Source organism: Eimeria tenella, genomic scaffold (assembly GCF_000499545.2).
Source record: "Eimeria tenella Houghton genomic scaffold, Eth_scaff106, whole genome shotgun sequence".
Taxonomy (NCBI): domain Eukaryota; phylum Apicomplexa; class Conoidasida; order Eucoccidiorida; family Eimeriidae; genus Eimeria; species Eimeria tenella.
Genome location: NW_013541468.1, coordinates 16,295 through 36,540, shown reverse-complemented (window position 1 = coordinate 36,540; position 20,246 = coordinate 16,295). Strand labels below are relative to the sequence as shown.

Genomic DNA, 20,246 nt, shown 5'->3' with positions numbered 1-20,246 from the left:
CGCAAAAAGGCTCAACTAGCAGCTGGAGGATTTGCGTCTTCTGGCGCATCACTAGGTGTGGTGCGGTTTCCAGTAGGAGAGAAGTTCAATGCGCAGCTCCACTGCCAGAAGGTACCATTGTACGAGCTACAGCTATTTTATTCAGCCGTTCCATCCCCGTTTTCTGAGTTTTCTGGGCACATCAACCGCTACTTGGAGGTAGTATATTGCTTGGAGATGTTGGATGACAACTACAATCCACATGCATTGAATAGTAACTCAAGGCAATACCGCTCTGAATTCTTTACGCAATGAAGATCACAGTCCTGGGCAGAAGATGTAGAACGTGTGCCAGAAAGGCCAAGCCGCTTCTTCGATATTACGCCCTTTTAGGGCTAAGGTATTACGCCTGTGAGGCCCTACAGTCCACAACTCTTTTGCTAGAGGGCGCAATTCCCCCAACGTGGTATTGTGCACTACCGGTGGCTCATTCTTGCGGTCTGGAGTATGTGTGGACCGTGCATCAGTGAAAGATAAAAAGATAGTCTTGCGAGTTCACTGTGGTAGGCATTCAATGCGTAGTTCAGGACTTCAGTGGCCTCCCAAACTCACGTCTAGACAGAGGAACAACCTGGTGATGGGCCTGTCTCCACTATTCCCCCTGCTAGTTAAGTCCTGTTCTGGCCGTGGTCACTTTTGTTCCCTTTGGCGCCCTCGGAAACTTAACAACTTGGCCTAGTTCCTTTGAGGTTGTCAGCATCAGACGTCGGGATCAGCTGGAGCTGCGGCTCTTTAGGACAGCCAAAAGGACAGCCTAAACCCAGCCAACGCTGGGATACAGCACCATGATTTCCTTCCGTTCCAGCTGTTCCACTGCCAGTCACTCCTTTTGAGTGCCGCCCGCCTTCCGCGTGGAACAAGCCAACTGCTTTTGCGCTCTTTCTATATGCAACCATAAGCCGCCTGGGACCACTCCACTCTGTGGTCCGCTTTTTCACGCTCTGGCCCGACTTGATGCTCTTCCTCATCATGCTTTCTGGATAGTCCTAAACTAGCGTCTGTAGACTAAGACGACGTCCACTGCGCTCTTCGTACAAGCCAGATGGGGCTGGAAGCCCATGGAAGCAGTGAAGGCCTCCGCCAAAGCAATTCTAAATTCTACAACTACAAGCAAACACTGAATTATAAAACAAGCCTGTATGCCTGTTTGTGAACTTCCTGAATTCGGGAAAGTTGACGCAAGTCAGCTTTCAAGCATTAAGAGCGACACGAAGTGCCTCTTGCATGACTTGTCTACCACGTTTTCGATTGTGCTTATGTGCTATCATCTCGTGTTCACGATAAGCTTTTGTTTAGCCTCAAAATGTTTGTAGTTGAAGCCGTTTTGAACAGCGGAAAGTATGGCTGTGGGCGGGCTACCGATCGTTGAGGTCACTTGGGGTCAGTTTCCCTGGCGTGCTCGCTGCAGCGGCACCATTAACGCAGCTCTCTTATCTCCCAATTGGGAACACAGCTCGAAACATAGACATTATCTGTAAAACCAGTTAAGGTTGAGCATGGTGAATGCTGGGACGAGGTGGGCTCACTGCCTGTCCACTTTCTGTGTTCCCGCCGATTCACATGGAAGGAACACAGTAGTGATGGCCAGGGCCGCAGCCCTAAACCGGCCCTATTTTCTGATGTGGGGTTGTGGGAGCCCGCAACCCCTAGCAGCATGAAAGCAGCATTAAACCATAGAGGCGACCCTGCCGCTCTGACACTTTTGGCACGCCCAGAAAGCCATAGTTCAAAGAAGGGTCCCACGCAAGCACGCAAAGCCCCTGCCCGCATTTCCGCGAGGGTAGACAGGGACTCGTCCTCTGTGCTTAGTGGCCAGGTTCCCAGCGCTCCTTGGGATCTAGAGTTGTCGCCCCCTCAGCTTGTGTTCAAGGAGGTGATTCCTTTCTCCCGCCGATGTGCCCCCTTAGTGATTCTCAACAAAGGAAAAAGGCCTCATCCAGTTCGAGTACTGAATAAAGAGGACGGGGGTCTATGCATAGGCACAGGCACTGAGCTCAGGCCTTATCCTGTTCTGTGTCCTTTGCTAGCTCCAGGGCTGTCCCTTCGTGTGCATGTGGAGGCTCCGCCTGTTGTGGGACTCTTTAGTAAAACTTCACTACGGATTCTTGGGGCTCGTCAGCAGGTGGAGGTTCCAGTGGAGGCTCGAGCTCCTGTGGTTCGGTTCAGGTGCCCTCCCCGATTGCGGTTCCCAGTTTGTTTTCCAGGGCAGCTGCAGCAACAGCTATTCCCCGTAGCAAACACGAGCACGTATGTCATGAAAGCGCAAGTCAGCATAGGCCGAGACGTCAGTGCTCCCCTAAGAAATTTGCTTGAGCAGCAACTCGTGCGCCTCAGTATTCATCCTCAGAAGTTGAAAATAGAGCCGGGATCTGTTGGCGTTTTCACGGCTGAGCTGCGCTTGGACTGCCCAGCAGAGGTGACCTTACCTCTCACAGTAGTTTGTAAAAAGTCATTAAAGACACCTGTATCTCCCCGATGCAGTCTGGTGGCAACGACAGGCTTGGCCGACAGCCAGCCTCCCACAGGCGTCGTCCAGTGCTCAAGGCGGCCGCCAGCTTTGGCGGGTACGGTGCAATGGTCGGGCACCGAGCCTTGTGTCGAGGGTCACCTCCAGCTGCACGCCTCGTGCGTCGCACCGCGCTGGTCGTTCTCAATTGACGGTCGAGAGCTGAAGATTCTGGACTTAGGGGCGCTCTTTCAGGGTCAAGAGCGCTGTGTCACTTTGCACGCAGACAATCTTTCAGCCCTTCCTCTGGCAATGTGTTTTGCCGCCCCAGAGTCAACATTCAGATTTCCCACAGGGAAAATTAAAGCAGAGCCTAGGAACTATGAGACATTCCAGCTAAAAGAACAGGGCGTTCGGGGATCAAACGGTGTGCCTTCTCAGGAGGGACTAGATTATAGGGACTATTATTCAGTCGTTAAAGCGGCTGACAGGTCGGAGCTGGCAGAGGGCTCCCATGATGGTGGAGTCATTGCAAGTCCTCGTACAGCTGGGCCCCTCTTGGACGATTCCAACTTATCCGAATCTTCAAGGAGCACAGAATGCAGAGATACCTCATGGGCTGCCCTTATTGAAACGTTTGCCTCACCGAAAACTGAGGTGCAGAGTAGTCTCGAAATAGCAAATGTTGAGGACCTCCCGAAGCCACTAGACAACCTGACAGCACCTCGAGGTGCAACGCATCGAAGAGTGGGGTGGCCTCGCCAAAGACAGCAACAGCGGGTACCCAACGGGACCAAAAAAGAGCCTCACGAACGCCCAAGAGAAGATACGTCTTACCCTTCAGCTCAAAAGGAAGCTCCGAATCCTGGTAACGCGGAACAGTTCCCATGCCTCCCACCGAAAGGGCCCCAGCTCAAGCGGCGGCGCTGGATTTCTCCGCCCATTGTTTCCATTCCAAGAAGTGAGCCAGCTATGGCGGCAGCAATCGCTAAGGAAGGAGGCCACGGACCTGTAAGAGAGCCCCTGCCTCAAGCAAATAATGAACAGGAACAGCCCATACAGGGATCCCTTTCACAGTCTTCCTCTCAAATGGCTATACAGCGCCGATACTCTTACACGCCCTCGACTTTACTTCAAAGTCTTGTGGGGCTGGATGACTTGTTACACCTGTACGACATCGAGGTAACCCCATCCATGCTGCTGCTGCCTCCTCGGTCCTCCGCAGCAGTACGCCTGACACTACGGACTCAGCCCTGTGAGATTCGTCGCGGGTTTCAGCACATGCAAAATTGGCGCAACTTGCAGGTGCCCTTGGCCTTCCAGCTACACGTGATGGTGGCCGTTGCTGGCCAATGCCCCACGCGCAGCGGCGAGGAAGAGCTTGCCTGCACCGGGACTCCAACGACAGCGACACGACATCTTCGAACCACTAGCAGATGTAACAATAGCTGGCTCTCCTCACATTTAAAGTCTACGCGTACGGCATACCCGGCAGCGAGGGGAGCTCTCAGCGAGCCCACCGGCCAAGTAAATTCCTGCATGCCTCTTCCAGCTCCAAAAGGAAGGCCCATCGTGGCGCGCCTGCGGCCAGAGACAGCTGGGACAGGCCTCACTAGCGACAAATCCCGCAGAGGTGGGATCAGGGGAGGGGACCAGAGCGACTCTTCGGACCCACGAGAAAAATCTGTATGTGTCCTTTTGTACGATATGCTTCGAGCATTTATTGCAGAGAAAGGGGAACAGCATAATGACCAGAGGCTGCTCTCATTGCCTAATCATTGTCCAGTACCCGTCCCATGCATCTCCGCTACAGGTTCATGCTGTATAACGTTGCAAGATGTGGCAGTGCCGTCGACGCAGGCCTCGCCATGCATGCCACCGCTAGACGTTGTGAAAAATTCTGTAGGCATCACATATAAACAGTCGTGCTGCAGTGGCTCAGGAGATTCTTACTGCGTTTCTAGCGAGGGGCTTTCTCTACAAGAGAGGCAGAGCGTCACTCACCAGTTTTTTCAGGGTTGCTGCGTGTTGAGCTTGCCACGTCTGGAATTGTCGCCTGCTGAGCTGCACTTTGCTGGCTGCCCTGTGGGGGAGTGCCAGCAGCAGGCGCTGTACTTGTACAACTGCAGCGCCGAACTTAGCTTGGACTTCTGCTTTGACGCTCGCCACCCCTTCCGCTGTATGCCCTCCCAGGGAAAGGTGCCCCCCCAACAGCAAGTGCAGGTACACGTTATCTTCGCTCCGACGCGAATGGGGCCAGTAAGGCAAAAGCTAAATGTTTTCTTCTGCAACCGGTCGTATAGCAGGACTGTGTGTATTGTAGGGACGGGCCTTATCACGTCGAGACTCCCACCATGAGGCAGCCACCACTGGCAGGAGGGAACATAACGGCAGAGCAGTGACCGCTTTCTGCAAGGCCATAGAGCTGCAGAGAAAGCAATGGAAGCAATACAGTGTTTGCGCTCACAGAAATGACGTCATAGCGGGCGCCATCATTGCTACTTTGGCTCTTACTGAGCTGTAGGGATGTCAGGTGGAAAATCCCGAATCCGAGGGCTCTTCGGGATTCCCCAGGACGCAGCATGTAGAACTTTGGAGTAACACTATATAGAGGAAACGGGGGTTGCGCGTGCTCCCGAATAGGCACAACTCCTGCTATGAAGTGTTCAGGCGCGGCAGATGCGCTGCGTTGAAATTCCCAGGCAGTTTCTTGACATTGCTTGGGTTTGCGTTGCTGCTTCCCGAGCGGCTGTACATTGCAGTTTACGGACACTCGGCATTTTCCCCACAATGCTTTCAGCCCCCTAGATTGTTCGCCAAAGGCTTAACTTCATTCTGGAGGTCTTGCGCACTATAGCCGCAGCTTGGGAGACCAGAAGCATCGTGCTGGGGAATCCACTATTTCGAAGTAGATGTGAAGCAACCTTCATATCGACTGCGAAGGCATTCCTAGTTTTCAGTTGCTCAGCTGTATATTAAACCAGCTTTTCTTTCTGTCCTTTATTGGTCCTGCAGTGAGCTACGTAATGTAAGGGCGCATGTGCATCTGCAGAACAAATCTAAACGAATAGCCTCAACTTTTTCTGTTTGTAGGCCCGAACCAAGTGTATTCTGAGATAGTAGCAGACACGCCTGAACTATATGGCACCCGACAATCGCTGCTACTGTGCGCATACAAAAGGCTGCGAGGGTGCCGATAGCGGCGGCTGCCGGTTCTTTGCAGCACACAAAGCTTGTAGTACTGGTAGCTGGGACTGTCTTTTGAGCTCCAATGCGCCGTTTCTGGGTCTCGACACAACTGACTCATTTTTAGTGTGAATGCGTCTCGTAAGGCTGACAGCGAAATAAGCCGCCAAAGCGCCTCACTGCAGCGGAACCGCCGTCGTGCAGCAGGCACGGAACGGAGAGGGACACGGGCTAAGGGGCTCCTCGAGTGCAGTCGGGCAAGAGCTGTAACTGGGCACCTGCACTGTGGGGGCATCACGTGATAACCCATAGAGAAACTCTCGCTGCGGTGTCTCAAGAGCTGCCGTCGATGACAACTGTTCAATCGGAGCAACCCGCATGGAGGCTGGCCACCGCTGTTGCAGTCCTTGCGCCACCAAAGTGACAGGGGGCTCAGTAACTGCACAGCCAGAGAGAAATGCTGATCGGGTCTCTTCTTGCTGCAGTCCCTGAACTAGCGCATCCAGTTCTGCAGCAACAGCGGAACCAGCAGCACCAGCTCGAAGGCCTTGAACGCCGAAATGTGTCAGGGTCCAGCACCAATGGAATCCAGATACGCAGAAGCAGCGAAGATGAGATCACTCACCTGCCTCCTGCGCAGCGTAGTCCGTTAAGTCTGAAACCTTTGAGCTCATGGGAAAGTTGTTGCTGTTTCGGTCGGTGCTGTTGCGATGCCCGTCGTGACTTAGAATTACAGAAGGTTGAACGAGTCTCGTCTTCGGAAACGCGTTGGGGCTGCTATCTGCGCTACTGCGACTGACACTGGGGGGCAGCTCGTCAGAGGAGCCAAAATGCACACCCAAATCACACGGGTCGGCAGATTGGAGGCACGCCTCAGTCACAAGCCCGTAGCCAAGGCGGGGTCTGTACGGGCTCAGATGAAGCAGCGTTGGATGAGGCTCAGCGGACGACACCAGCAAGCTTTCCCCCTCTTCGCTATTCTCCTGACCCTCCTGTGGACGAAGCGTCTCAAGAAACCCATAGTTCTCCGCTACCCCGGAGCTAGAAGCAGCAGCTGCTGATGCTGCTGCTGCTGTTGCGCTGCCAGGCCCAAATGCTGGCGGCAAATATATATAAGGTTTGCCAAAGGCGGCCGTGTCAGCACTTAACGACCGTCCCTGCTGACTGCCAATCAAATCTGAAGACACGTCCAGCAGCTGCTGGAGCCTCGCGGATGCTGCTGCGGCTGCTATTGCTGATACGCGGCTAGGCGCGTCCACGTCGAAGGCGTTGCTGCTGCTGACAGCCGAGTGTTCTGTTGTTGCTGCTGCTGCTGCTGCGCTGCATGCAGCAAGTGCAGCAGCGTGTGAACGCAGAGCGGAAAAGCCCAATGCTTGGCACTTCAGCAGGTGCACTTGCAGCCACGTGCCTAGCTGCAGCAGCATCTGCACTCTTAAGAAGGACCTGCATCAGAAACAGAAAAGGCACACTCGGCTCACAACCTTGAAAGTGACGACCCTCCAAGGACAGAAAAGAACATAAAACGAAGCCAAAACCAGAGTTTCTTTAGCTCCTGGCTGAGTGTTGAGCTTGTAAGGACATTATTTGCAATTGCGTCGTCCGGTGTGTTGGCTGTCCATTCTTAGAGATCTTGACGCATGAATACAGCAAAACGTCAATGTTTTCTACATACATAAAATCCCTTACCGCATGGTCCGCCCTGTTTCCTGCATCTGCTGGAATTTCAGAAATGCGCCACGGAGCTGTCGAAACCTACCGCAAGAGCAGCAGCAGTATAATTGCAATATACGAAAAAACCACTAACCAGTTGAAAGCTGCTTCCTCTCTTCTCTCATTTGCACTCAGACCCCTTAGGGGAGCCTGCCCATGAAGTGGGAGAAGTCAGCCGTGCAAAGGCACGAGCAGACGTAAGCAATGGCTGCTGTCATCAGAGGGATTCTAACTATTATGATCCAACTAAGTTCCGACCACAGGCATGCCACCCCTGCTAAGCTAAGCTGATATCATTCATGACAGGAGGCAACAGTGGTGACGTACTGGACCCTCTCAAACACAGACGCTACTCTCCGCACAGCCGTTTGCCGTAAGTCCTGCGGAGGGGGGCGCTGTAAACAGAGCCACCCACAGCGCAGTCGCTGCAACTGCTGTTCCTTCAGCAACAGGCCCAGTAGCCACGCCGCTCTCATCTGCAACATACACAGCGCACAGCAGCAGCTGACGCAGCAGCACCAGCTTTGGGAACTCAGGCACATGCATGCTAAACCAAGACACATAAGTATCGGTGACTAACTGTGCAACTCTCTGCCACAAAACCTAAGCTCTAACCTTCTGTCTGCACATCTCGCGATGGTCGTGGACGTGATTCTTGAGGCTGCTTAGTGCCGCCTGGAGTAACTTTTGCCGTTTCATCTCCAGTAGAATCATCAGCAAGACCAAGGCGCGAACTCGTTGCTTTCCGTCCTTAATCGCCTTCCTCCAGCTACGGAAAGCCCACAAGAGTCGCTGCTGCAGCGACTGCTGCAGTGAAGCCACGAGAAGCATGACGGAACGCTGCCGAGGCACTTGGCGCATGGAAACCAGAAGCCGCTCGTTCACCTGCAGACAGGGAAAGGCGCGAACCAACCTAAGTACAAACTTAAACAGCTACAGGTCTCACTAGCCGAAAGAAACCCCGCATGTGGCATTTTTTAACACCTGCCTGATGGGCTGGGCTCCCAGCTGTCAGAGAAGCTGGCCTTTCGTTAGTACGACTATGCAGATGAGCTAACTAGCTGGTCATGCTGCTTCTGAATCTGTGTTCCTTGTCCCCCAGAATGCCGCGGGACGTGTTGGACACTAGATGAGGCAAATGCTTACTTGCTGAATGTTGCTGCAAATTCTCAGTTTTTCCTCCATATTTGCTGCTGCAGCGTTGCGTTGCAACAGCCGCAGCACACTGCGCATGCGAGCCTTTATACAAATGAAGACAAGAAAAAGGGCTCTTTGGCTCCCAGCTATGCAAGCTTGCCTTTGAACTAACATGTTCCACATCAGCCGTTGCCAGCTCCACCTGAGCCGCCTTAAGCGCATCTGCTGCATAAGCTGCTGCAAGGCATCTTGCTGCTGTTGACGCATCAGCCTTGCCCCCCGCATTTTGCTGAAAGCTTCGCCAAGCAGCCTGTGCTGCAGCCTCTGAATGGTGCAACAAAGCCTCACAGCCCGTCCCTTCTGCGTCTGCTGCTCTGCTGCCGTGAGTGTGCTGAGGAGGCGAAGCTTTGTAAAAGCTGCATGGAGCCGTTTTTCCACAGGTCGTTGTAAGGCGTACTTAAGCTGTTGATGCGCCACTTGCAATCGCTGCGTGGCTAGCTGGAGGTGGCCTGACGCCATGGTGGCAACGAAAGCCGCCGCCTGCTGCTGCTGCTGTCGCAAGAGTGCATGCAACCTCAGACCCTGCACTGCCCACGCCTCCTCTTGTCTGCTGCGTAGTCGCATCCACTGCTGCAAGAGCAGTACTCCTCGCGATACCTGTGTGGCTCGCAGCTGTGCTGCTGCAGCACTTGCTGCTACTAGTGCCCGCAATCGCCCAAGGAATTCGCGAGCCCAGCGACGCGAGGCCTCCTTTACGAGTGCTGCTAGCTGCGTTAGCAACAGTCCGCGGGTTGCTGCGTGCAGCTGCTTTTGCAGCAGCAGTAGCTGCTGCTGGCAAGGGGGACGGTAAAGAAAATCTGGAACTGAAGGGCGTGACCTGAACAACAAGGTCAGAATATCTTTGCTCAACTACTTTGAATTCGTAAACGCAAAAACAAAGCTCGAAGCAGGCGAAACTCTGGACGAAATCAAAGTCGTCTGTGCCACCACATAAGCAGCACTCCTTGCTTTTGCAACTGCATTTGCTGCTCTTGCTACTATATCTGTAGTGCAGCTCCACACATGCTACATATTCAACTGGTGCTGCTGCAGCGAGCATGTGTTAACTCAGTAGTAGCTGCTGCTGGTGGAAATATCTTGCCTCCATTTGTCCGCTAGGTGCAATATGTGCTTAAGGAGGGCATCGCGCTCAGTTGGGCTCTGCATGCCAAACAGGATGGTCTTCGCCGCCTTATGTTTTCTCGCTGCCCCCTGTTCCTGCTGCCTGTTTACTGCTGCTGCTGCTGCTGCTGACGCCACAATCTTCATGCGGTAGGGGGCTTTTCCTTTTGCCGCTGCCGCAGCGGACACCTTCCCTCTCCCATCCACAGCCCACGCCGACGCGATGGATGCGAGGGGTATCAGCAGAGACACCTCAAGCGGCTCTGTGCTGCTACAAAAGAGCAGGAGGTTCTGGTGCAGCAGCAGATCTTCCTCAAGCCAGCGCGGCGGCAGGAGACCCCTAAACCTCCACACATGCGCCTGTGGAACACACAAGGTGCAGAGAAAGTCACAAGATGAGCACGATCATGCTTTTGCTTCTAGTCTCGTTCCTACTGTTGCAGGTGGTGTCGATGTTCCTCGTGCCGTCGCTAGTGCTGCTTTTGGAATAGAAGGCGTGAAGCTGCCGCTCTTGTTTTCGACGCAGTTGTGTTGCACATTCTGCAAACGTGAACAGACCATGCAACTACGCGCGCGCAAAAGGCGGGTGCAGTAGCAACAGCAGCACGAGCCAGTGCGAGCGCATCTATACCAGCAGAGGCGTAAGAAGCCTTGTGCTGAGTGGTTGAGCTGACAGACCTTAAGAGTTGTTTGGCTGGGGGATGGGAGAGCGAGAAGATCTCCGAGGTTTCGCGCTTCGAGAAACGCATAAGATGGAGATGAAATGGCGGGCAGCATTTCAGCCAGCATCCGCGGTTGCTGCTGCTTCTGCTGATGCGGCTGCATGAGTTGCAGCATGCTTTCACCGAGAGAGCCCCTTCGAGAAGAAACACCAACCGTGCCGCCTCCAGGAACACCTGGCCTCTCCCTATCTACATGATGTGCTGGATTTGCTGGCTGTTTCGCTAGCTCGATGCTCCGCAGAGTCCTCGGAGAAGGTGGAAGCTGCAGCCCTAGATCATCTGGCTCAGACTCATCCACAGACTCTAAGCGAGCTCGAGCCCCAGCAGCAACAGAGGAAGTGAAAATAGGCCGGACAGCACCGTGGGCAGCAACGGGCTCGAATTGACGCGAAGCAGCAGCTGCGGCTGCGGCTACTGCTGCTGCTTGGGATGATGGATACACAGACGAGATACACGAAACACAAGTGCCACCAAACCCGCCCGCTGCTGCACGTGGTGCAGTGCAGTCATATGCCTCACTATCGCTGCTGCTGCTGTCGCTGCACCTGCTGCTGCTCCTACCGCTGCTCGCGCTGCTGCTCCTATTGCTGCGTCTCCGCTGTCCTATTCGCTGTTCTCCGGCGCGCTTCTCAGCTGCAAGTGTCTCTGCAACAGCAGCGGACGCCGCCGCAGCAGCCGCTGCTGCCACAGTAACCGCATTCCTTGATGCTGCAGCTGCTGCACTTGCTGCAGCTGCTGCAGTCTTGCTGGTCTCGAGAAGCAGAGGGGCTTTGCTGCTAGCTCGCTGCAATCGTGAAGACAGCCCGTCAAACGCTGAACTGCTGACTGACATCAAAGACCGGCCTCCAGTCATTCCGCGTTCCCTGCGGGTCGCTGGGGACCTCCCGCCAACAGCAGCAGCAATAGATGGTGCTGCTATTTCTGCCGTTGCTGTTGCTGCAGCTGCTGCTGCAGACCCTTTTACAACGGACGGAGCAGGTAGGGTCCTCGGTCTTGAAGGGATTACATGTCTCTCGAATGGCCCATCCGCTGCCAATCCAGGTGTACGTACAAAGCGCAAAGGGGTCGTTACTCTGCTCTGTGGTGCACCCTCAGCAGCTGCTACTGTTGACGCTGCTGCTGCTGCTGCTGCTGTTGCTGCAGATGCTGTTCTCTCTTCGTGGTCACTGCGCGGCTTCGAAATAGCAGCCGCAGGCTGCGCGCCCGCTCCCGCCGATGCTGCTGTGAGGCGAAGAGGCTGCGTTTGCTGCTGAGTCGCCGTCACCGGACAGCTGTGTTCCGAAGCAGCAGCTGCTGAAGCAGGCGAAATTCTCCGACATTTCAGCTTGCTGCTGGTGCTGCTGGTGCTGCTAGTGCTGCAGGGGCTATGAGTGGCAGCTGCTGGTGCCACTCTGTGACAGCACTCAGAATAACCTCTGGGGATTCTTGAAGAGCTGACCCAAGAACTGCAGCTCGAAGGACTTTGAGTCATGCTGTTCACGCAGCAACGGCGACCTGGAAAGCAAACTGAGTTGTCGCTCAGCCATCTGGGTGCTGCATCTGCATCAGTTGCTGTTGCTGCTGCTGTTGCTGTTGCTGCAGGTGTTGATGTTGCTGCCGCTACTGCAGCTGCTGCTAGTGTTGCTGTTTCTTCTAATCTTGTTTCTGTTGTTGCTGCCGCTGCTGTTGTTGCTGGTGGTGCCGCTGCAGTTGGTAGCCTCAGCAAGGCGTTTGACGTCTCTTCATTCCCAGTGGCTTGTGCCTGCTGCTCAGGCGCGTGTTCCCGGTGAATGTGGTTTTGCTTCTCTTGTGTGTTCAAAACTGGAGGATCGAAGAGAATGAGCGTTTCAGCAGTCCTGCAGTGCCTTGGAGGGACTTGATGCACCGCGCAAGAGCTGCTGCCGCTGGTATTGCTGCTGCCGCCGGTATTAGTGCTGCTACTTCTGCAGCCGCTTCCTTCTCTCCGTGAAATCCATGATCCATGTAGATTTTCGTCTGGGTCTCCAGGCCCCACTGCTGCCAGGACGCCAGTGAGCCCGCTGCCGACGGCTGTGAAAGTTTCGCTTTCGAGAGCGTCTAGGCCAAAGGAGCCCTGGGACACCGAGTGGGCCTCAATGTGTCCCGAAAGATGAGCTCTTTGGGCCATTTTCCAGGCTCGAGGGCTTCATAGGGGCCCGTAGTGGTTATTCTGCTGCCGTTGCGAGAATCGATTGTTCCTCTGCTGATGGCGGAGGCTGAGGGTGGGGCCCCCGTACCCTTGGAACATCAAGTTTTACGCTTTTTCATAGAGAAAGTGAGTCAGGGGCCCCAAGGAGACAGGCTGAAATCTCTACTGCGTCGGGAGAGAGCAGCAAGCTGTCGGCTGCGTTTGGCTGGACCTTTTCGCAGCTTCGGCGGCTTGCCCGTTACCACTATTTGGAGGTATATCAGGATCTACTGATGAGCAAATAAACAACCTAAATGAATTTGACTAAAAATGAGAAGAGATGCACTTATCATTCCGCGTGAGATTGCGGACTTTCAGTCGCCTTTTTGTCACAAGGACAGCCGGGCTTGGGTTGCGTCTGAGATCTGTGGCGCGTTCGTGCAGGAGTGTACATCACGCTCCCTTGTATTTATTTTTATCGAAACTTATGTAAGTATCTATTCAAATTCCAAAACCAAGGCTACCTAAAGCAGGATCGAACGTGGTGATCTCGCCACTGGCATCTGGCACTGTGACTCCCCAGGTCTGCAGCCCCTCTACAAATGCTTCAGCAGAGCTGGAACACATTCAGTTAAATGTACTTTCCCTTTTCAGTTCTAAAAGACATGATCTAAGTCAGGCAGCGTAGATGCTCTCACTGTGTCCTTCAGTTGCTGCACCCCTCTGCGATGCTTGAGCTTACTCTATCTGCATGGGCTATGTGCACTGGCTGGTTTGCATAGCCCCCTGATTAGTTGACACAGCACTCAAATGAGTTTATATTTGGTCAAATTGCATTTTTTTGGACCGAAATACCCGTAGGGCCAAACACTTGCAGTGGTTAGTGCAGCGGCTCTGCACTACCCGTAGGGCTTTCCATAGCGCTGAATTACACTCAATGCAGCCTCTTCTTAGCGGGTTCCATTTAGCCGCAGATCCTTAAAGTAGGTCTGCAAGAGCACTAATCGTTTTGCGCTGCTAGTTTGCCTTCAAGGTTCCAGCTGTTCTTGTCCCTTGCACACTGTAAATTCCGGGCTTTGCCAAAACAACTACACATGCACTTTCTTCTTCAAGTTTTCTCTTCAGGCTTCCAGTTAAAGCAATCGGCCTTCCTGGACTCAGTCCACCCCACCCAGCCCATATACCTCACTTTTCGCTTGTAGATCTTCCTTGTAGCCTATAGATCTTTCTTCTACTCTATAGATCACACCTGTACCTTGTAGAAATCACCTATAGCTTGAACGTGCGACTTTTCAGTGCTTGCTCGGTAACGCCTAACTTCGGGCAGGGTCCAGTACGAGGAGTGTTTTCTTTTCTGCAGGCCGCTGTACTTCCCTAGCTAGAGCATGGTTTACTCTTCCCACAGCGCTTCCATTTATTCATCCTGTCCGTGCGCGTCCTCTACTTCACGATTATTCTTGTAAATGAGAGTCTGTGGGCTTAGCTGGAGGCCTCCCCCGAGCCAGCCGCCGAGATCAGTCGCTTTAGCCGTGTAGCTCGGTGTGACGTCCTTAGTTAGAGAAGGAACACTTGAGACATTTTCACTCATATATGCAAAACCGCGCTAGTAGGAAGTAGAGGCCTTCGGCGCCTGTTACTGGTGCTGGCTAGCCTAGTGTCATTACTACCTTCTGCCATTAATTTAGTGTATATGACTTTGGCGCGTCGGAGTAGACTGTAGTCACTGAAAAGTGCTACTTTCGGCATTTAGAAAAGGGGCTATTAAAGCCCCTCTGTGGTCTCTATTTAGGCATGGTGAGGCCACACAATTCATGTAGCGTGTCAGCTACTGCACTTGAGGAGTTTTGAACATCTCCACCTACTTTGCCAAATAGAGCATGGCGCTAGGGGTCTGTCGCTGTTGGGATATTCCTTATATGAATGACTGAATAAGGTAATGTCCTGTACAAACAAATCTGCACGTCACGCGGAACTCGCAAAGCGTTCGCAGTTGGGGAGTGGCTGTGCACTCCATTGCAGCCCCTCCTCCCTGATCTTAACACGAAAACTCTTTTGGGCTTCACTAAAGACATTCCTGGGAAGCTTTTGAGGAGAGATCAGCGGTGTATGATGATCGGGACAGCAGCGCGGCGAAAAAAGCTTTTTGTCATTTGCCTCCTGGGGCTCTTACCCCTCCATCTGCCGTTTTGTAGTGGGGCACTATTGGAAGTGACTCGATTGTCCTGTATCCCGACAATATTTGACTCGAGTGCCTAATATACTGATGGTATTTACTTCTTTTTGTCCCAAATCCCACCTTTGCTGTATTAAGTAATGCCTTGGACCCTTCAGAGCCTTCATATACGCCAGCAAGAACAACCACTGGGGGAAGACTGGCCGCTGGTTGCGGGCTGCTTTCCTGAATGCTGCTTCGAGTAGTTCTGTTTCTAAAATGCTGAAGTCTGTGCGACACATAATAAAGTTCCATTGGCTGTCGTATTAGGGGCAGTAGTGATGTTTCCTTCCCCAAACTCAAACAACTCACATTACAAGAGAACAGAAATTCTCGTTCTGTAACTGGATCGCAGCTCATCGAAATGCTCTTCAGCCTCAAGTATGGAGCTCATGGGGTTGCTGCGGCGAACTCCTTACATTCAGGCGGAGCACTCTGTGTGCCATTTGTCGCCACTAACTTAGCTAGCAGCTTTTCCTAACCCCCGGAGGAGCTCTAGGCCACAAAGCCTGCCATACACTACTGCAAGTCCTTATCTGTGCTGCGTAGAGCCATACACGGGGGCTCGTTGGGCGTTCTGCAGATTCGGGCAATAAGCGGGATTTGGCCGCCAGTTGCACTTCAGACAGTTTCATCTTTCCTTTCTGGCGCCACTATCCCAAGTCTCGCCTTTTGCACACAGAGTTGAGACTTTGATGCGTGCTTTTGCGCAATACAGATTATCATTTAGAGCAGAAAGCCACACAGATCCGCTATGCGGAGATGACACGAAAGTTCCACGTGCCTCACCGGGGCCGCTTCAAAGCCCTAGCAGAAGCCTGAGCTCTCGTTTTGAGGCTTCTTAGGGCGGCATCACCACTTTAAAGAAAACAACTTCAACAACGAAGCCAGCACGGCGCGCAACACTTGCGCTTACTGAGTAAACTCTGAGAGACAGGTGGAAGGTGTGGAAGGTGGAAACCATGGGAGAGCTGTCGGCATATCCACCACAATACGAAGGGTGTTTTGACAAGAAGCCGTACTAAGCTAGAGTTACGCATAATGCAAATTGCGTAGTAAATACAATGAGTTCCATGCAGAATTAAATATTGTGGGTTCAGGTTAGTGTGACACTCACGGCTGGCAAGGTAGCAATGGCACAGGTTGGGGCTGTCTGGAGTGCCTGCACAGGGCAGAGATAGGTTGCGGAGAGATATTAAGTCCCATTTTTAGTTAGAGTCCCAGGATTTTTTGTTCAATATGTTTTGAATTTTAAGCATACTTAGGCGAGACTTAAGCTCAAGTTAGACTCTGCACTTCCAGTAGAGTCGGCGCTCCAGTCATCTGTAGGCTGTAGCCACTGTTCAGCTCACTACGCATAATGTGCAGCGTTTGTGGGGCCTAACTAGCGTTTTAAATTCTTATTGGTTCTTTTGGTTCTCTGTATGTGCTCCTGAATGCGCTGTTTGGCTCTTTGCCGGTATGGAGAGGGGCCAGACGGCGAATCCTGTCGCCGGGGTGCAGCAGCAGCCGGAAATGGGTCCCGCTGCAGCAACCTTTCGCCGGGACATGAAGGGGAGAGTGAATCCCGTGTTCATGGGGCGGCTGCATCACTGCGGCCAGGCCTGTCGCTTCTCCCCCTTTTCCGAGAGTCTTGTGGCCGTGGGTTCTTCGCAGCTGTTCGGCATGGCAGGCCCTGGCTCTGTTGAAGTCTTTGTGCTGCAGCAGCCGCAGTCTCTCCCAGCAGCCCCGGAGCTGCCCCCTGGAGTCCGACACACTGCAGACATCCCCGCAAACCCCAGAGATGTGCTTCAGCCGCAGCGAGTTGCCCTTTTGAACCACAAGGAGGCAGTGAACGACGTGGCCTGGTCGGAGTTGAGTGCGCAGACGCTGGCAGCTGGGGGTGGCGGCGGGGCCATTACTGTGTGGCGGCTGGGGCAGCAGCAGGGGCCCCCGGGGCAGCAGCAGGGGCCCCCGGGGCAGCAGCAGGGGCCCCCAGGGCAGCAGCAGGGGCACCCCAAGCAGCAGCAGGGGCCCCCCACGCTGCCTGCGCTGCCTGCAGCAGGAACCTTTGGAGGCGTGGCTGTGCAGGAGCTGAAGGGCCACACCCGCGACGTGACCAGCCTGAGTTGGAGCTGCGTAGATAAGCGGCTGCTGATTTCTTCTGCGCTGGACGGGCAGCTGCGGGTGTGGGACATGCAGCACAGCAGCAGCGCCGCCATCCGCGTGCTGCAGCACAGCGCAGCAGCAGGCTCCTGCTTCTGCTGCTCCTCCCCTGGGGAGGCTGCGCTGGTGGCCTCCGTGGGCGCAGACTGCCGGCTGGCTGTCCACGACTTGCGCAGCCCACAGGGGGCGGAGGGCCCCCAGGGGGCCCCCACAGCTGCTGCCTGGAGTGTTGCAGCACACCCCTGCGAAGCCCTGGCTGTGGACTGGATGAAGCACCGGCCCTGGCAGATCCTCACGGGGGCTGCAGACGGCACTGTGGCCCTGTGGGACTTGCGGAGAAGCGCGGGGGCTGCAGGCGCTGCAGCTTCGTCGGGGCCGCCAGCTGCTGCTGCTGCTGCTGCTGCTGCTTGCCGGGTGTCCAGCACCCAGGCGCACCAGCTCGCCGTAAGGCGCGTGGCGTCTCACCCATTTGAAGCCCGAAGGTTCGCCACTTGTTCATATGACATGCAAGTCAAGATTTGGGACGCAGATGAGGGCACCACAATTTCAGTATCCCCAGCTTGCAAGGCTGACGGACAGAGCAGCAGCAGCAGCAGCAGCAGCAGCGCGACGCTGCCGTCGCCGCTGGTGCCCGGCAGCGGCTGGGTGCGGCTGCTCGCTTGCTTCGACCACCACCGGGAGTTCATTTTAGGCCTTGACTGGTCAGTCTTCAAGTCTGGCCTTATTGTTTCCACTAGCTGGGACCGCAGTGTCTGTGTCTGGAATGCAGACTCCGGCCCTGCGCCGCCGCCGGTGCCGAAACGGCCGCTCTTTCTCAGATTGAAAAGTTCCACTTGAAGTTTCACTGAAAGCCACTTAAAGCCGAGTGTTTGTAGTTTTGGACGAGATCAGCACTTCAGACAAGAAAGGCAGACATGCGCGCTGGCTACTTGAGTCACTGACACCCGAAACGCTGCACACTATAGGCAGAAAATGCGGCAGTGGCAGCCTAGGTGCATGCGCAACACACTCGACTTAATAGACAAAGCGGAATTTACTGTGAGGGGTAAAGACATACAGGCAAGGACAGACGGACACAAAGTGCTCTTACTTGGCGGGCCATGAGCTGGCCCTGTGGCTGCGACTCTGCAACTCACGGACTTACTGAGAATAGGGGTTGAAATAGTAGGCAGATCGCCGGCGGGTAAGCCTGAAAAGCAAAAAGAGGTCTAGCTGCCCCACGTGCGACTGGGGCTGAGCGTCCGTAGAAACCCATAGCCTTTTTGTGAGTTGCCACCAACTGTATGCAGTGTTGGCACTTAGCACGACTTAGAATTGCAGAGGTAAACATGAAGAAGGAATTGGGCCGACTGGAGAACCCCTGCAATTAGAAGGGAGCCCACTAAAGTTATGCTTGAGCTGAATTAAATTCATAAAGCGGTGGACTCTGGGTACAGATGAGCCACTCCTGGGAGGGTGCCTCAGTAAATGAATATCAGAAAGAAGCAAATCCTAGTTCAAGGCAAATCACGCATTCGGCAGGGAAAAAAGGAGCACGCTGGTCCCAAAGCTTCCAGCTCGGGGCTACAAGGACAAGCCGTCAGAGGTATTGAGAAAAACGCGGGCCAAGTTAAGTGAGAAGAACTGCGGCAGTAGGGACTCGGCAAGAAAGAGAAAGCTCTAGAGTCTCTAGAGAAATAAGAATATTGTAGCGGAATCTGACAACCCCATGGTAGTGGAATGAGCAGCAGACAACTTACACCATAATCTGGGCTCATACTAGGCTCATACGTAGCTCACGCATAAAACGTAAAAATAATAGTTAATTCCGAGCTTTCACACGTTAAGGAGGCCCAGTAGGACCCTGCTGTATTGTGGATATTTGGATTTTTTCGTTCAGTCTTAGTTTAACTTGCTCTTGCTCCCGTTGTTCCTCTCTCTGATTAACTTGTTGGTTTGTGAGACCTTTAAGGGGAAACAGTATGCCATGATTATTTATTCCTACGTAATTTGCTCTGCGCCATAGTTACTGAGTTCGAGGAAAGGAGAAACAAAAAGTGAAAATGGCGCGAGTTTTCAGAGCTCAGAGCGGCCTTGATCCCTGTTGCATTTTGAGTAAACAGCCAAACTGTTGCTATATAGTTCTAGTAAATTCTAAACAAATTTAATGCGAACGAAGCCGATAGCAATAGCGGAAATTGCTCTGGACTACGTTAAAACGGTGCTCTTAAGACGTTGCATTGAGTTCTGCAGAGGGGAATGAAGTGGGACGGTGTGAAACAAAAATTGATATAGCGTCAAGTGTAAATTATCCGCCTATTCGCTGCTGACGGAAGCAGTCCACCACATTATCTACGTCTTTGTGGCTGTTGGTGAGTAAAGAGATATTCTGAAAAAGTGCCTTTCTAAGGCTACTGCATGCGTGCGTGAGCATGTATCTATTGTATCTGTTGCATAGCTATGTGATAAAGTGCGAGTTGAGATGGAAACAACGGGAAAGGTTACTGCACGTCCCTAAAATTTGTTATTTCTTTAAAGATTTTTCGTCAAAGAAGCTAGTATACCTAAATTAAAATCAGATTTTATTTTCTTTTTATTATGAAGAGGAGTTAAACTTAAGTGTCCGAAGGGGTTTCCTTGCTTTAGTTATTATTTTTTTTTATGTTTCACTAGTATCCACGTTTGCGAATACTTCCTGCAGTGAGCACAAGCTTGGCAGAGCGTCATCAGACAGCTTACTTTTAATTGCAGACTTCACTTACTTAAAATTGAATATTGAATCTAAGCTTCATCAATTTGTTTTCTGTTATTATTTTATTTTTAAAAAGATCTGTACTGGATAATTACGATATAAGGAGCCTGCCCAGTACTAGGAGGTCAAAAAGGATATCTATTATAATATTTTTTGAAACAACACCTAGGCCTAGCCAAAGTAGGCCTAGGGCTTGAAGCCCCCTAGTATACACTTTCTAAATGTTGACAGTAGAAACTTACAGAAAATTTACCAGCATAAAAGCGAAATGAAAGATGCAAAGTGCCACTCCATTGGTTTCGGAAGCTCTGTCCTGCGTTTCAGTAAATCTTTAAATCTAGTACAAGCCCACATCTGTGGGAGGCAAATCAGCCTTTCTATGCTTTAAAGTCGCTGTCTTTTTCCTACACAGGTTGTCAACACTGAGGAGTTTCATGCAAGCAATGAGCTTCAGCCAGTAAGAGGGGAACAGAAAGTTAGAGGTTTTTCCCGGGCTGCTTGTCACACTGGCGCTATTTATGGCAAAGAGTCTTCCTCTGCATTCCACTTGAACTGAGGGTTAAAAACTATAGATTTAACAGTATGACTCCCTATATAGGGCCTCAAAAAGTAGACCCCAGTCCTGTAGCGCA

General features: G+C 52.8%; 4 protein-coding genes across 4 annotated transcripts; 2 read left to right on the top strand and 2 right to left on the bottom strand.

Moving 5' to 3' along the window:
* Window positions 1–1,693: 1,693 nt before the first annotated feature.
* Window positions 1,694–4,843, top strand: ETH_00001995 (uncharacterized protein; the record flags this gene model as incomplete). Its single annotated transcript, XM_013372742.1, has 1 exon — window positions 1,694–4,843. One exon carries the CDS (start codon window positions 1,694–1,696, stop codon window positions 4,841–4,843), a length of 3,150 nt encoding a protein of 1,049 aa, XP_013228196.1.
* Window positions 4,844–5,847: 1,004 nt separating this feature from the next.
* On the bottom strand, window positions 5,848–9,142 carry ETH_00001990 (uncharacterized protein; the record flags this gene model as incomplete). The annotated part of the gene is made up of 6 exons (XM_013372741.1): window positions 5,848–6,179; window positions 6,297–6,991; window positions 7,358–7,423; window positions 7,709–7,857; window positions 7,997–8,266; window positions 8,528–9,142. 6 exons carry the CDS (start codon window positions 9,140–9,142, stop codon window positions 5,848–5,850), a joined length of 2,127 nt encoding a protein of 708 aa, XP_013228195.1.
* Window positions 9,143–9,625: 483 nt separating this feature from the next.
* Window positions 9,626–12,526, bottom strand: ETH_00001985 (uncharacterized protein; the record flags this gene model as incomplete). Its single annotated transcript, XM_013372740.1, has 2 exons — window positions 9,626–10,039; window positions 10,358–12,526. 2 exons carry the CDS (start codon window positions 12,524–12,526, stop codon window positions 9,626–9,628), a joined length of 2,583 nt encoding a protein of 860 aa, XP_013228194.1.
* A 3,673-nt stretch (window positions 12,527–16,199) lies between these two features.
* On the top strand, window positions 16,200–17,720 carry ETH_00001980 (peroxisome biogenesis factor 7, putative; the record flags this gene model as incomplete). Its single annotated transcript, XM_013372739.1, has 1 exon — window positions 16,200–17,720. The coding sequence occupies one exon, from the start codon at window positions 16,200–16,202 to the stop codon at window positions 17,718–17,720; it is 1,521 nt and encodes a 506-aa protein (XP_013228193.1).
* Window positions 17,721–20,246: the final 2,526 nt, after the last annotated feature.